General features: G+C 42.3%; 1 protein-coding gene and 1 long non-coding RNA gene across 2 annotated transcripts; one reads left to right on the top strand and one right to left on the bottom strand.

The window, feature by feature from the left end:
* Positions 1 to 2,883: 2,883 nt before the first annotated feature.
* g3bp1 (GTPase activating protein (SH3 domain) binding protein 1) lies at positions 2,884 to 12,302 on the bottom strand. Its single transcript, XM_035410850.1, has 12 exons — positions 12,147 to 12,302; positions 10,332 to 10,449; positions 9,852 to 9,933; positions 9,384 to 9,557; positions 9,088 to 9,178; positions 8,751 to 8,844; positions 8,159 to 8,372; positions 7,417 to 7,518; positions 6,137 to 6,254; positions 5,543 to 5,668; positions 5,335 to 5,444; positions 2,884 to 5,034 (listed from the first exon to the last, which is right to left on the bottom strand). The coding sequence occupies exons 2-12, from the start codon at positions 10,424 to 10,426 to the stop codon at positions 4,804 to 4,806; spliced, it is 1,437 nt and encodes a 478-aa protein (XP_035266741.1). The 5' UTR covers positions 10,427 to 10,449; positions 12,147 to 12,302; the 3' UTR covers positions 2,884 to 4,803.
* A 134-nt stretch (positions 12,303 to 12,436) lies between these two features.
* Positions 12,437 to 13,568, top strand: LOC118223845. Its single transcript, XR_004764509.1, has 2 exons — positions 12,437 to 12,490; positions 13,272 to 13,568. It is a non-coding gene; the product is annotated as an uncharacterized LOC118223845 (long non-coding RNA).
* The last annotated feature ends 1,357 nt before the right edge of the window (positions 13,569 to 14,925 follow it).

The raw sequence follows: 14,925 nt of genomic DNA, 5'->3' as shown, positions 1-14,925 counted from the left end.
TAGTATGCTGCATTTTGTGAGCTTCTTAAGCCTAGATAATAATATAAGTAGTAGTGCTCTTATGGAAAATAATATAAATCCATGGTTGTGCTTTATTGCGCAAGTGGGAGTTATTTTAAAGATATTAAAACCTGAATTGTGATCTGTTATGGGACTGTTCAATAATTGAGAGTATATTCCAGATGTTCATGATTCTAGCCTCTCAATGAAATACTGAAGGGAAAAGAATCCTTTGCAGCTCTGGCTTCTTCCCCAGCACAAAAACACCCTGATTCAACCAAGCCTTGCCATCTTTGGACACAAACTGATACAATACTGTGTAGGCACAAGTACAAAGTGATGGGCAGATGGGAAAAGTGGGATACTCATCTTCATTAATGCCAATAAGCGTGAAGTCAAATTGTTTGACTGATCTTGATTGCACTAGATGGGCAATTCAACAGACTGAACAGATTGTGGGGTATAACACAGTGATGCTGCACACCACACATCTATTGTCTCACACTACCACTCAGACCATGTCCAGAGACAAGCAGAGTGGGATCCATACTTTTGGCATGAAATGTCATTGTGTCATCAGATAACCAAGTGAACCCTGCCACGGTACTGGATCAAGATCAATGCCATGATTGCTAGGAAAGCATCATACTGGAGAAAGGACAATGGGTGTCAGCAGAACCACTGGATGGCACTGTGACACTGTTCATTATGAGAACGACTGCCGCCAGACTGGATGGCAGTCGTAAGGGGGAGAAGGAAGACGGATTCACAGCGATGAAAGAAGTGTACATGGAAGGTGGGTCTGCGCACAGGTGGCTGAACTTCGTGCTTCATACACCATACAAATTGCACAAGAATCAGAGACCCCAGCAGTTGCTCTGAGAGAAACTACCTTGTTGTGGGGAAGGTCAGATATTTTAGAGCCATATGCCAGAGCTGGGTGTGTCATTAGCCAACAACTTGTGTCTGTAATGTATCAACTCTGGAAAGTTCACGCTTTTTACTACCTACTACCACCATGCTGGACGGCGTCAGACGTATCCAACATTACAGCATCGATTTCTGCACCAGCAACAACCTAATTTCATAAAGATTATGAAAAACCATATACTGCAAAACTATTTTCTTGAAATAAAGAACACAACTGAATCAATCGCAATGTTCGTATTTCTAAATTATAGTGGTTTTGTTATACAGGCGAAAGGCACTAAAATGCATATAGACAAAACACAAAATGGAAAGAGCAGTTAAAGAAATACAAAGTGAAATATTTTTTTAAAACATTTCTTTGGTCATAAAAAATTCTGAAAATCTCTCCCTCCCTTCTCCATGGAGTGCACTTTTACATAGCCTGTATACAAGCTATTTTTGTCAGATTTGAACTGGCCTAATCAGAGCCTCAGTGGATAATTTTCAGAATAATGCATATCAGTTTTGCAAGTTCCCAACAGTAGCTGACAGAAGTCAATTAACGGTCCATTTTTTTTTACAGTTCTCCTAATAAGTCCAACATCTGGCATATTGCCAATGTTATCGCTATTTTTTTTTTTTTTTTTTGTTAACAGCTATTTATTGATCTTCCAAGAACAATCAAATAAAATAAAAACAAGACCAGGTCAAACCTAGTATATGGCTGGACCGGCCGACCAATGGTGTGACGTCATAACTCGGCCGACCAATGGTATAACTTCATCACTCACTCAGTCAGTCACAGACATTCGTGTTTGTAGGGCTGGCCCTGCTGTTGCGGTCCAGCCAAAAAACTAAAAAGGGACAGATTTACAATGAATAAGCAACAAAATGTTTTTTTTGAATTTTTTGAAAGAGCTTGCCCCTGGTCATACCAAGTGGCATCATCTATCTCAGGTCAAGCACTTTCCTGTTTGTGCTAAAATTGATAATGGTGTCGATACAAAGTTATCCTTTTGTGTTAACAAAGTCTTAAGCCCTGACAGGTTTTCCAGGTTCAAGAATCCATGACAACCTGGCCAGTCCGATGAGGTGAACCTGTTTGAGATGAGGGATACGCCTGTCTGACCACATGACAATGAAGGGAATCAACAGCAAGAGCATCGGAGTGATGTGCTAGTAACTTATCCTTAGCAATACAAGAGCCAGTCTAAGTTTAGGGTTTAGAGTTAAACTGGACAGAAGTAGATGACTACACCGAAGCTGGTGGGAAGTAGAAAACTACAATCAAGACACAAGTATAACCATACCAAAAATAATGTTAACTGATGATTAGTTAATCATTTAATTACTAGACAATTAAGCGATTAGTTTTATGTTATGTTTAGTTTATATATGTATATGTTTAAGTTATAGAAACACATTCACTTACTGTAGTAGGCCTGATTGGTTTTGTGTCTCAGTAACGTGACCGCTGCCCTCCCTCCATGTGATATGACTCTATACTATACAAAAGAGAGTTGTGATCCTTTGTCTGGGCACACTTTCTGCTGGACTGCCTTCTGACAGACTGCATGGTGTTTCAGGTCTCACAAAGTAGTAGTTTGTCTTCCTGTCTAATGAGAGTTCAATATTTTATTTAAACTCAATGTTATCTTACCATGAGGTCCCCAAGACACACTCTGGATCAGTTTGCACCATTTGTTTTTTGCAAAAAGGTGTGTATACAAAAGATGTTACATAATTACATTATTGTATAATTCCAGTGCTGCAAGGCAACTGAAATGAGGGGCTCTGTCTGACAATGCATACAAATGTCAAAAAACAGGTCATAAACAGGTTGAACATACCCAATCCTACACTACATTTACTTACTAGATGAAGTTTAAACAAATTTTGATCAAATCCCAGCAGTTTTAGAATATTATAGACAAAAACTAAAATTTACTAAAAAGAAAGTGAAAATTATTTAAACAAATTTAACAGGTTTTTTATTTATTCTCTCCATTCATGTGCATATACTCGTGTATTTTTCCATTTGCTTTCATATTTATTTACAGATTTGCTTGTTGCTTCATTTTTATGCAGCACCTATGTAACCCTTAAAACATGTACCAGCACAGAAAACAAAACTGAGAACATTACAGCATTTTGTATTTGTCACCCAACACAGAGATAACATGCCATTGTGCAGTATGGACTTGTCAATATACTCTGGAATTAATTAAACGAACACCTCCCAATTCTTTCTAAATTACGGGTGGGGCATTTTAGGATTTTCTCGACATGATTACTGCTGATTTGACCAGTTTACTCGAGTACTTTTAAAAACTTGAGCCAAAAGCGCTTTCTACAGTGACAAAAGGACTTGAATACTTGTTTTGAAACATTACCAGGAACGGCTCTAATAAAAAAACTAATCACACCAAACTTTGAAATTTGACCAGGACTGAGGCACATTCTGTAGTGATGCATCTCCTACACTAGCGTACCCGTCATTATGCTGAGGATTGGTCGGCCTTTGCACTTAGTCCAGAGCGGAGTCTAAATCTCGGGTCCCAGAGAGCTGCATGGTCTGCTGGTTTTCCGCACTACTCAGTACTTCAATTAAAACAGCTGATTACAGACAACTCGCATCACCAGGTTTCTTGGACCAGAATTGGTAGCCGATTTGAAGATTAAAAGGAAAGCCAGCAGACCCTGCAGCTCTCCGGTACCAAGGCTGCAGACCTGCACCAGAGAGAAGACTGCCCCCTCATGGCCCGACACCACCACTTGCAATCACCGAGGCAAATGATACAGGCATTTAGTGTTAGACGCACTACTACTCAGAGACCTTCATGTGAAAATTTGAGGGAATCATGCAAAATTACTCCATATCCTGTTGTAAGCACTACCGGACACAGCAGACAAGTTGAGCAAGCATACACTGGGTGACAGAAGCAGGCAAAGTCTGCAGATGGGGGTTTAGGGGCACATTTGAATCAGTGAAATGGATAATTGCCATTTGTCCAAAGGAATCACAAAGCATCGTCCAGTACTGCCAAGGCTAAAACACAGCAGACAAGAGGGACAACCTTTGTGTATTCTATTCAAATGAAAGCAATTTTCTGTGGAATTCAAAAAACCTTTGTGGAATAAGTTCAAAAAAATTTAGCGATAAAGCAAATCTACACTTTATTTTTACATCTTTCATGACTGGAATGAGATAAATAGAAGGCACAACAATTTGCTTTTACAAAACAGAACACATCTCTCTCCAGAGGATCGCCATGTTGAAACCAGACTACAAAACAAATGAAGTGGTTTAAAAATAGTATGTATTAAAAGTTTTGTTCTCTCAATAGCTCAAAGTTGTTAAAAATACTGCATGTCGTACGTGATGAAATATAAAGGAAGCAATGGGGAGTGGGGGGTGTAAAAGGATTCGATGCAGCAACCATTCAGACACAGACATGATTGAACTTTGCAGTAATTTCAACAAACCGTGTTTGTATTTAACTTCTGAAAAGACGGTGGTAGCAATACACAGGATTGCCCAAGAAGTAAAAACGTTCCTTTAAGAAACAGGGAGAGAACGCCGAAGCCAGTCTCTGGATTTTTTTTCTTTTTTTTTTTTCTCTTCAATTCGTGTAGCTCTGTCATTTTTTTGTCTGTTACAAATAAGTTCAGAACTAAGAAAGATGAGGAAAATAAATGTCCAGGATCACATTCCGATACCCCAAAGCTGAAAACAAACGCTGAGAGAAGAGGAGATGTAAGCCACCTCTGTTGCTAGGTGACAGGGATCAGTAGTGGTTAGTGTGTGTGTTGGCTGTGTGTGTGTGTGTGTGAGTGTGTCTGTGAGGGGGCCAGTGGGGGGGGGGGGTGGGGGGGCTGTGGGGGATGGGGGATTCACTGGCGCTGACCCGTGTAGCGCCCCTCGTTGGGTCCGGTGCCACGTCCGGCACCAAAGCTGGGCTTCTGGGCCATGCCTCCGCGGGTGGGGGCGCCCCTGGGGCCCCCTATTCTGTCGCGGGGTCCCCCGGGGCCCCTCGGGCGGATGTCTCTGCGGTCTCCTTCCCGGGCTGACCGGGTCTTCTTCTCCTCCACGTTCAGGCGCACGTCACCGCGGAACTTGATGGGCTGGGATTGAAACGAGATTCGGCAACGGAAGTTACGACACAACTTGTCACTTTGGGAAAGCTAAACCAGGCATCACAGAGCAGATTTAGTTTGGATTTGGCTGCTACAGGACTTCCAATTGCTGCACGCGGCCCAAAACATCCGTTTAGACGTTCGAGACGGTGATTGCCTGCAACTAACCAGATGGCCTAAGCAAATAAAACAACCCAAATTCAATCCACTGCAGAAATTCGGCGAACAGGCTACACATTCTTGCACATACACAAAAATAAAATTTTAAAAAAGGACAAGAAAACACACCCTGTTGTTTAGGATCTTCTGCACAGGTTCAGAATCGTCGAATACCACAAAGCCGAAGTTGGGCAGCTTGCCCCCGCTGTTGATCCGCAGCTCCAGTACTGTGCCGTACTCTGCGCGAAAGAGAAAAACGTCACATTTAATCAATTATTTTCATTCCTAAAATGACACAAAAAATGTTTAAATTAGGGATCCAAAATGGATGACCTACGTTCAAAGAACTCCTTGAGCTCGGCCTTGTCCACGTCGTGGGGCACGTTTCCCACAAACACCTGGTGGCTGTCGGGATACCGGACGACGCGGCGCACCTCGGAGTCTCCCTGCTCGCCTTCCCGAACTGCAAGGAGAGGAGCCGTCACTCACACGCCAAATACCGCTCGGGACACAATTCACCTACGTGCCAAATCTACACCTTCGGTCATAGGGCAAGGGGAAAAGATTAAGATCCGAGAAATATTTCATTCGTATAGCTAGATTTTTGCAACAGGCTTTACAAAATATGGAGAATATGTTTAGCAAAAATATCATAAAAAGGTTGTCAGCTATGTACAAAAGCATGCGATTTCAGGTGCATACTCGGGCTAGTGCCAATTAACCACAATTCTCCTCATTTCAATTTGAGATACCGGGGGGGGGGGATTGTCAACTGACGCCTTGCAGCAATCCAGACAGACCCTGATATCCTGTTCTGAGTGTCTGACATAATTGGCTGATAATAAGTAGAGAATGACAGGACAAAGTGCAGTACGGCATTTCCATAAAGTGGGTTATTATGCAGCAGGCGTGCGGAGCGATAAGACCGTACCTCCAGGTCTGGGTCCTCTGTGCGCTGGTGGAGGTCCTGGCCTCTGCTCCCGCGTCCTCTGGTCTCTCTGAGGCCTCTGTGCCGCCGTCTGAGCTTCGGCCTTCACTTCCACCCGGGGCTACGAGAGGAAGGCACCGCACACTCACTAAGCCGCCTCACGCTCACCAAGCCTGACAGGCCGCACGCCACCTCACGCTCACCGAGCCTGACAGGCCGCACGCCACCTCACACTCACCAAGCCTGACAGGCCGCATGCCACCTCACACTCACCAAGCCTGACAGGCCGCACGCCACCTCACACTCACCAAGCCTGACAGGCCGCATGCCACCTCACACTCACCAAGCCTGACAGGCCGCATGCCACCTCACACTCACTGAGCCTGACACGCCGCACACCACCGGCCTCTGAGGGCTAGGCTACGCAAACGCTGCACCGTGCAATGGAGCACGGGTGCTCAGCTCAAACTGCCAGAATCACAGAACCGTCCCAACTGCAGATTAGATTACGGCAGACACCCTAGGAGTGCATGCTGGATAATTGCATTCTCCGTATTATTGCGCCGCAGGCTACTGAACCGGTTTTAGGGCCACAGGACATTAGTTACTCCCTGTTAAGTGAATTTTCTGGTTAAGCGCGCAATACCACAATGGCCCATGGGCATGATCATACACAGTCAGGAACAGAACAGAAATATCTACAAAGAAATGAAACATTCAACTGGACATAGCATAGCAATACAGAAACCGCAGCATTTCCCCTACATAGAGGCAGCAGTAGCACAGAACCACGGCTGAATCAGCTGCCACTGCTAGACTTTTTTTGGGCAACGTGGTCCACTGGCTCAAAATAACTTTGTTGAAACAAAAAAAAAAAAAAAGGAAAGCTGTGCATATAATTTGTGTGAGTGGTTACTCAAGTTCACTTTCACTTTTAGGTTAGCTTGTACGATGCAACTTTTCTGGCGTTGTCTGCCGTTTCAGGGACCGTTATGAGAGTCTTGTGGAGCTGTGCGCTTCCCCAACTCATATGTACTGACAGGTAAACACATACAAGCGGTGGATAGCAGGGTTTATGGTACATGTGAACGAGATACTAGCACGAACACTGGCAAATCGCCCAAGGAGCAAATCAGCTGCAGCAAAGTTCCAAGAATCAGCTATGCGTGCACGCAACATTTAATAGCACCGTAAACCTGAGAATCTTTGCAAAGCCCACGCTACACTCACTGTTGAAATTAAAATAAAATGAAATCCTAAGCGAGACGTTGTCCTGAGCGTACCTGCACGGCTGGAGCTTTCACGACGTGGGGGGGGATACCGGAGGCAGGGACCACTCCACCGGGAGGAAGATTCTTACTGGTGACGGAGGCCCAGGAGAAAGGCTGCAGCACAGGAAGCACACATTACCAACTCAGTCTAGTCGCCTTCTCGCCATACGGGTCTCCTTTCATCAGCCTTTTCCATCTTTTAACTTTTTTTTTTTTTCTCACAGACCGCGCCTTAGTGTATTCTACAAAGATCCTTTCCCCAAAAGCCCTCTTCACTGACCACCCGTTTTCACTTCAGACCGCTTGCTTCTGTTTACTGATGGGTTCATCTGTATTTGTATTCCAATTTCAGTCAACCACATCCATCATTTATACTACTAATTTCTAAAATGAATTGTGCCTTATATAGACAGGATATTTGACTTCATAGATTTTTACATTATAATAAGGGTATTGTAAATTCTTTGCTTATTGCAAATGCTTTACCAAACAATAACCAATTATCATGCAAAGTATAGCATTCTTTGCTTCCATAGTATTTGATTTAGTAATTAATGTCACATATTCCAAGTTAATAAGCCTGCAAGCCTGCTAATCTATGACCCAACATACCTCGGCTAAAAGCACGTTCAAAACTGATTTTTAGAAAAAAAACAGCATCTACTGCTTTCTAAAAATGTGCTACTGCTGAAATGGGACTCCACGGCAGACAGCAGTCATGCTATTAGCGGGGGTGGGGGAAGGGGGAGCGTACCCTGTTCTCCTCAGGCACGGCAGGTGCAGGGTCGGCGGGTGTGGGAGAGGGGGGGCTCTTCTGCTCGGCCGGCTCCTCGGCGGGGACCTCCGGCTCGATTTCGGGGTCCTGTTTCAGCTCGGGCGCGGCTGGCTCGGGTTCCGGCTCGGGCTCCTGCGTGGGCTCCGGCTCGGGGCTGAGGGCCGGCTCCTCCAGGGGTTCCTCCAGCTCGGCGCTGAAACGGCACACCGCGCGGCTAATAATAGCGCCGCCGTCTCCCGCAAAAAGAAACACGCGCCCGCGCCGTTCCGCGCTACCGTTTCCCGCCTCGAGCCGCGAGGGATGAAATCCAATTTGCCCGTGTGCCGCCATTACCTGCTGACGCGGGCCCATTACGCCGCTACACGGCCAGTAATCCAATCGCGCTTCCCTGCTGGAGAGCGTCTGTGGCATGGTTCAATTTACAGAATATGACCACGCTGCGCGGCACGTTCACAGCTACAGCGGTAGCATCCTGAGACTGCCAAGCAGAGGCCAATAAAACAGGCGGCGGGGAAAACATTAAATCAGCAGGGCTCCTAATAAAGGAAGCAGGAACAGAAAATGTCCTTACCACGGCGTCTGTTCATAAAATGCAGCCGACTCCTCCTGCGCCACTTCTGGTGTGTTGACCCTCTCTTCCAGCTCCTCAACCTCACCTTCAGACTCTAAATTACACAACATTTGGCGTAATGAGAAAATGTTCCATTTGTTAGAAGCCAAAGCAGACATATGCAAAAAAACATTTGCATTCTCTATAACACAATGTTCGTTGGAGAGTCAGTACTTACGTCAGACCACTCTGAATCTTCTTTTTAGGTTTTACCAGTACACATTCAAAGACAACTGCAATAAGGCAGGTGGATATCAAATTCCAATGCCAACGTTCAGCTAATCAAGGTTCTCCTCACCCTCAGGGGGTTCAGAATCCGAGTCCCCAAACACTTCATCTTGATAGCGGAATATGTCATTGTGCACGTAGAACTTGTTTGCCACGGTGCCCTGTAGTGGAAGAGCATGACGTGAAATACTTGCCAACAGAGAACATCTTAATAAATGAGGCTGTAAATGCATGCTCTAATAATAGAATACGAATTTAAATATGTAAGGACCAGTTCCCCCCCCCCCCCACCATCAGGGTAAAATAAAATCACCTTCAAAATTTCAAACACCTACAAAACATTAATGAAGGGTCCAGGTTCCTTACCTCAGGTGCCAGAACAAAGGTCTGCATGAATTTCCTCATAGGCTGCATGTTATTGGACAGCTCCCCCATCACCTGCACAACCACGCCCTCGCTCAGCGTGGCGTGGGCATCCACGTGGCGGATCTTGGTGTGGCAGTCCCGAAAGCTCAGCGCCATCACCTTTTTGTGGATTTCCTAGAAATGGAAATTGAAAAGGTTGTCATAGCGCCAAGGCCCTGCAGCACAGAACTTTATAAGGAGCCAGACACCACAATTAAAGCACATCACAGCTCATATTGGTTTCACTTTAGCAACGGTCTTCAGAGCTCTTGCTCCATGTGCTGGCACTATCAATGTAGGTCTAGTTTGTGTCATTCGGGATAAATTATAAATCCCCTTGGGACTTGGGTTGAGTAATGGGCCGAATTTCAGAAGGTATGACATTCACCTCAATTAGCAAAAGGCCTTGTTAATTAATTGGGTACTTACAGTCTGCCCATAGACTGCTTCGGCTGGCTTGCCAGTGCTGTCCAAGCCCCCGTGGACATAGGATGAGTTCTTACCATAAAACCTGTGAAAATTGAGGTTAAAAAGGTCAGCATGAGCATTTTCCCCTCTTCATAAATCTTACTACAAGAAAACTAAAGACAGTGTAACAACTACATATTCTTCATTCAGGAATAAAATGAATAAACAATCATCTAAAAGGACAATTTACACACAAGACCACAAAATAATGAGGCTGAAACAAGGTGACATTAGAAAACAGAACTCACCCAAGAGACATTAGCCCTGTTTAAGTCATAAAATAGGCTAATATTCACAGCTCTCAGAATAGATTTTAAAAAATGCTTCTCATGCAGTAGGCATACCTCCGCTATTCGCACCAAACTACTTCAACATTTCAAACTTATTATAAATTGCATACTGCTAGTTGGGGCTTGTGTATACAAGTTGTGCAAGATTTACCTGTGAAGATAATCAGGTGCCTGGTTCAGAAGAGTGTAATACTGTCGAACAAACTCTCGCCCGACAAGCTGGGCACTTGGCTTCTCCATCACCATTTCTTTGGTCAACGTGTTTGTATCTAAAAAGCGGACAAAACAAGCTGCTCATTACAACTCTGCAAGTGGGACACACGGCCAGATGCAGTGCACAAGTCATTTTTATCAGGGCAGGACACAACAAACCATGGCCAAGGTTTACTCTCATTTCATTGCTCTGGTGTGCTTCCTGGTGTGACAAACACTGACCTGTAGCCAAATACTCAAGACTACAGTAAACTGCCAGAAAATACACCAGCCCATATACTAATGGAACCATACACCCGTGAATTAATGCACATCTCCGCCCGCTAATCTTGCTGACAAGTGAGGACGCAGGGGCGTAAAACTTCATGAAGGCATGTTCAGTTTTAACAGTCTCTTTTACCCTGAAAGCTATTCAATGACATGATCAAGCTATACATTAACCAGGACAATCGAATAGATTTAACTTAAACATATATCAGTTAGTCAGCCTCTCCCTCGTTTGTAGTGCAATAACCGCGACAAAACTATATTTTCTTGTTGAATAATGTATTTTAAAAATTCACATAGATCAATTAAAGTTCTGCTAAAACCACTTAAATTACGTTAGCTAGGCGCATGCAAGACGGCAAATGCGCAACATGTTAGCTATATTTTATCAGCTCAACGTGGAGTGCTGCTCCAAGCGCATGGCCGCGTTCTATCGATAAAAGCATTAGCTCGTGGGCTAGCAAAGTAAGATAAAATGGTAGCCAGTAAGCTAGCTAGCAAAATTTGCTAGCTCATGGAAGCGGGCTCGCCCATTTCCGCATTGCAAAATGGATACGCACAGCACATGTGGGGGTGTAACGTTATAATAGCAGTTTAGCTAGCAGGCTAGCAATACAGGCACATGCTCTCCAAAAATCACATTTGCCTCACGGGAAAGCTATCGTCAAATTTCATAGGTGGGACATCCTTTCTAGATTTACATATTTATTTCCAGAGTACTTGTAGTAAAGACTGTTCTAGAATGTTCCTCGGCTTACTTGTATAACAGCATATGTCAAACATATGTGCTAGCTATAGGTTACAACGTTAGCTGGCGCTCTAGTACCAATCAATCAACATCGTGAAAAATACTCAGACCACAAGTTAGCTAACATGCAAACTAACGTTACCTAGTAATTACCCCAGTAACATATCTCGCAACCAATAGGGTGGTGAGTTCAGTTCGTTATCTAGAACGGGTTTCTCCGTTATATAAAATGACTTGAAGCCACCCAATGTAAATTAGATAGCTAGAAATACTAGAAATACTGCTTTGTCAGCAAGCAATATACCCCTGCCACTCTCCGAATCCATGTAGGCCGGTTAACAATTTAGCTGACACTGGCTAACAGTAACTAGCTAGCAAATCATTTAGCTAGCTACCTTGTCCTTTGGTAATTAGCACAGCCTAGTTCGCAAAGTAGACAACGAACTAAACAGCCAGCTAGCTAGTCAAACAAACGCAAAAAATCTACAACTCACTAACTAACGCTAGCCAAATAGAAATATAGATTATACCCTTAACACAAACGGCGTAATTTAACTGCCAAGAAGGTGGCTAGTACTGGTCAGCTGGCGAGCTTTATTAGCCTGCTAGCTAAAATAAATATGTGCTACATAGCTTTATTAGCCAGTCAGCTAAAGAAGTAGCCGCATTTTCTCATCAGCTAAAAACGTTAAATCAAATACATAAAGTTATGAATTCAGTAGTCTGAACGCAACTTACCTGGTGGTAAATATATTTTTGATAAATATTTATTTTTGATGTTACGGAGTGGTTCCTATATCACCTCGACCCCTGCGAAGCGTTCAGACGACTCCGATGGCCTTACAACGTGCTCAACCGGCTTCTCTCACTGCTGGCTAAGGAACAACCTAATAGAATGTTTCAACATTTTTAGCAGACCAATAAAGTAACAGTATCGAGAATTTACCACCAATCAAACGTAGGCTGTATTGCTAAACGTTCTCTGTAGCCAATTGTTATTGATGACGTACTCGAAAAGCGTCAACCAATTGGAGAGAAGTTAGCAAGTTTGGTTAATCCAAGATTAGCCCATGACGAGAAATGTGAGTTTATTTCGCATCAAAAAATGGTTATTGATACAAAAAACAAAATGATGCTGCTAGAGCGATCTATTTAAAATGAAATTCCTTTGTTTAATTTTTTAGAAGTGTATTCCTTTTGCATATCTTATTTGGGTTGTCAATTGTATTCTTCGTGGTATTGGAACTAATTACGTTACAACAATAGAATGAGTTGGGTGCTAAAGTATAGTACGGATAGTCGCAGTTATTTTCTAATGAAATGTAAAATGAAAGTACCTATGAACGGCGTTTCAAGAAGTTTAGAAATGTTAATATTGACAGTTAATCTATAATTTGCATAATACTCGAGAATGGTAAAATACTGAATGTTTTAAACATGCGAGCTGCATACTTCAAAACAAGGTTAATTATATACCTGTGACAATCACTGATTAACTGTTAACAGTCAAATATCCTCTTTAGATGTTATTTCAGAATAAAACTAATTCAATTTCCACATTTAGGCATCTCAACATCATGATACATAATTTCAAACATTTTTCTAGTGTAAGTCATTGATAGGTAAAAAGAAAGTGATTCTCATTTAATTTTTGAATTATACGTTTAGTGTTAGGCCTACTTCACATTCTACTTTTGCAGATTCCATTATCAAAATGAACATACAGGCTTCTATTAATACAGTTTGATGTGTACTGTATGGAACCATTTTCATTATCATGGCATTAGCTTTCATAAAGTTATCTCAGACTATCACAGTATTGTTAATTGACTTTGCCCTTTTTGCCTTCTCTCCCAAATATAGTAAGAAGAGTGAAGACAATTACTAGTCCTGTCTGGCAATCATAATATGCAAACAGGAATTGGGCAACTTAGGCCATGATACTGGCCAAAGTGAGTTACAGGGCTAGCTGGATCTACCTGATTGAGAATTCACCCATCTACCTACGGCCGCAACCAATCCCAAAGTGGAAAGATGCCAAATATGATTCACTTTACATGGTGAATGAATGAAAGCTGTGTACAGAGTACTGGGATGGGGCACACCCAGGGGCCTTCTGTAGATCTGTCGCCCTCTAGTGTTAATAAACCAGTAGATGCAGCAGAAGCTGTGCTCACATTGGTTCAGCCTATGAACATTATCCAGTTAACCCCACACAGCTGCATATTTACCGCCTTGAGGACCGAATAGTACATATGAGAGTAAATTCATTCAATGGAGCAAGATAATATAAATAATTGATGACCATATGTAGTTCATTGTGTGTCAGCTTTAGTGTGGAATGTTTGCCATTTTAGCATTGGAGACCCTCTCTGATTTAATTATTAATGTAAGATTCTATATAACAAAACTGTAAGCTCAGGAGATTGCAATATATCAAACACTGCATAACTTCAACCACCAGCTGACAATTCAGAGTTTGGTGCAATAATATCTTTAAATGAGTCAAGATGAACCTATATTAAATACTATTCAGTCGAAGAAGGCAAGAAGGCTGTTTCTTTACATCTTGTATAGTGAAAACTCCAGTGTAGTACTGCAAGTCTACAGTACCAAGTAATTTATACTTCCTACATTATATTACTGATTGTTCTTTATATTGCTTTTGACTCGCATATTATACTGCTTTCTACTGCTATTCCATGCGTCTATTACTTGGTGTACCCCATTAATAGTATAGTCTTCAACACCAACATAAGATTGGGTTATAACACCTCATATATTTAATGTTACATAGGTTGTGGTTTTTGAAGAACTGCAGGGTCTGTTTGTTTTTATATTCAGATTTTATCTGAACAGTTAAAACAGTTTATTACACCGCTTAACTCACCTGCTTACTTGTGGCTAAATTAGTTGCTGATTTTAAGGTGAAAACTAAATCCAGAAGGTGACTCTGCAGCACAAAAGTTGTTCAATGCAAAATTCAAAGTAATTTGAATGTCATTTTTAAGTCATTTGTATGCCATTTTGCCAACGGGGCATTGGATACGCATCCCTTTATTTTACATGATTAAGGTATAATGCTACCAGCAGACTGATGGTTCATTCAGAGACATATTTATATGTCCAACGACATGTGCAAGTAAAAAAAAAACTAAAAAAAAAACCTGCAGCTAAAGTTAATGCATATATTTTTCCTGCTGATCACATTTTGCCAGTTTCTTTCACTGTTTGTTTCACATGTATGTTAGCCAGATTCACAGATCCTTTAGCAAAGATAATGGATTGATATGACTGATATGACATTGACTGTTACACTGGCACATAATGTATCATTTTATTTTATTATTTTATTTGTTATATATTGTCCATTACTAATAGCACTAAAAAAGACAAATATATATACATTCTGGTTTATTTATGAACAGAAATATGCCGTTTTCACTCTTAGTTTATACATGTAAAAATATGCAATAACATGCAACACTGTCTACTCCAAACATGTCACTTTGACTGT

Source organism: Anguilla anguilla, chromosome 3, assembly GCF_013347855.1.
Source record: "Anguilla anguilla isolate fAngAng1 chromosome 3, fAngAng1.pri, whole genome shotgun sequence".
Taxonomy (NCBI): Eukaryota; Metazoa; Chordata; class Actinopteri; order Anguilliformes; family Anguillidae; genus Anguilla; species Anguilla anguilla.
Note: the sequence above shows the minus strand (reverse complement) of the source record. Positions and strands in the feature narration are given on the sequence as shown.

Excerpts from the sequence above, each read along its gene's own strand:
- g3bp1 (XM_035410850.1), bottom strand. The coding sequence starts at position 10,426 with ATGGTGATGGAGAAGCCAAGTGCCCAGCTTGTCGGGCGAGAGTTTGTT. Across the intron at positions 9,934-10,331 it reads GCACCTGATTATCTTCACAG|GTTTTATGGTAAGAACTCAT; the intron begins GTAAATCTTGCA and ends CAATTTTCACAG. Across the intron at positions 8,373-8,750 it reads TTTTATGAACAGACGCCGTG|CGCCGAGCTGGAGGAACCCC; the intron begins GTAAGGACATTT and ends GTGCCGTTTCAG.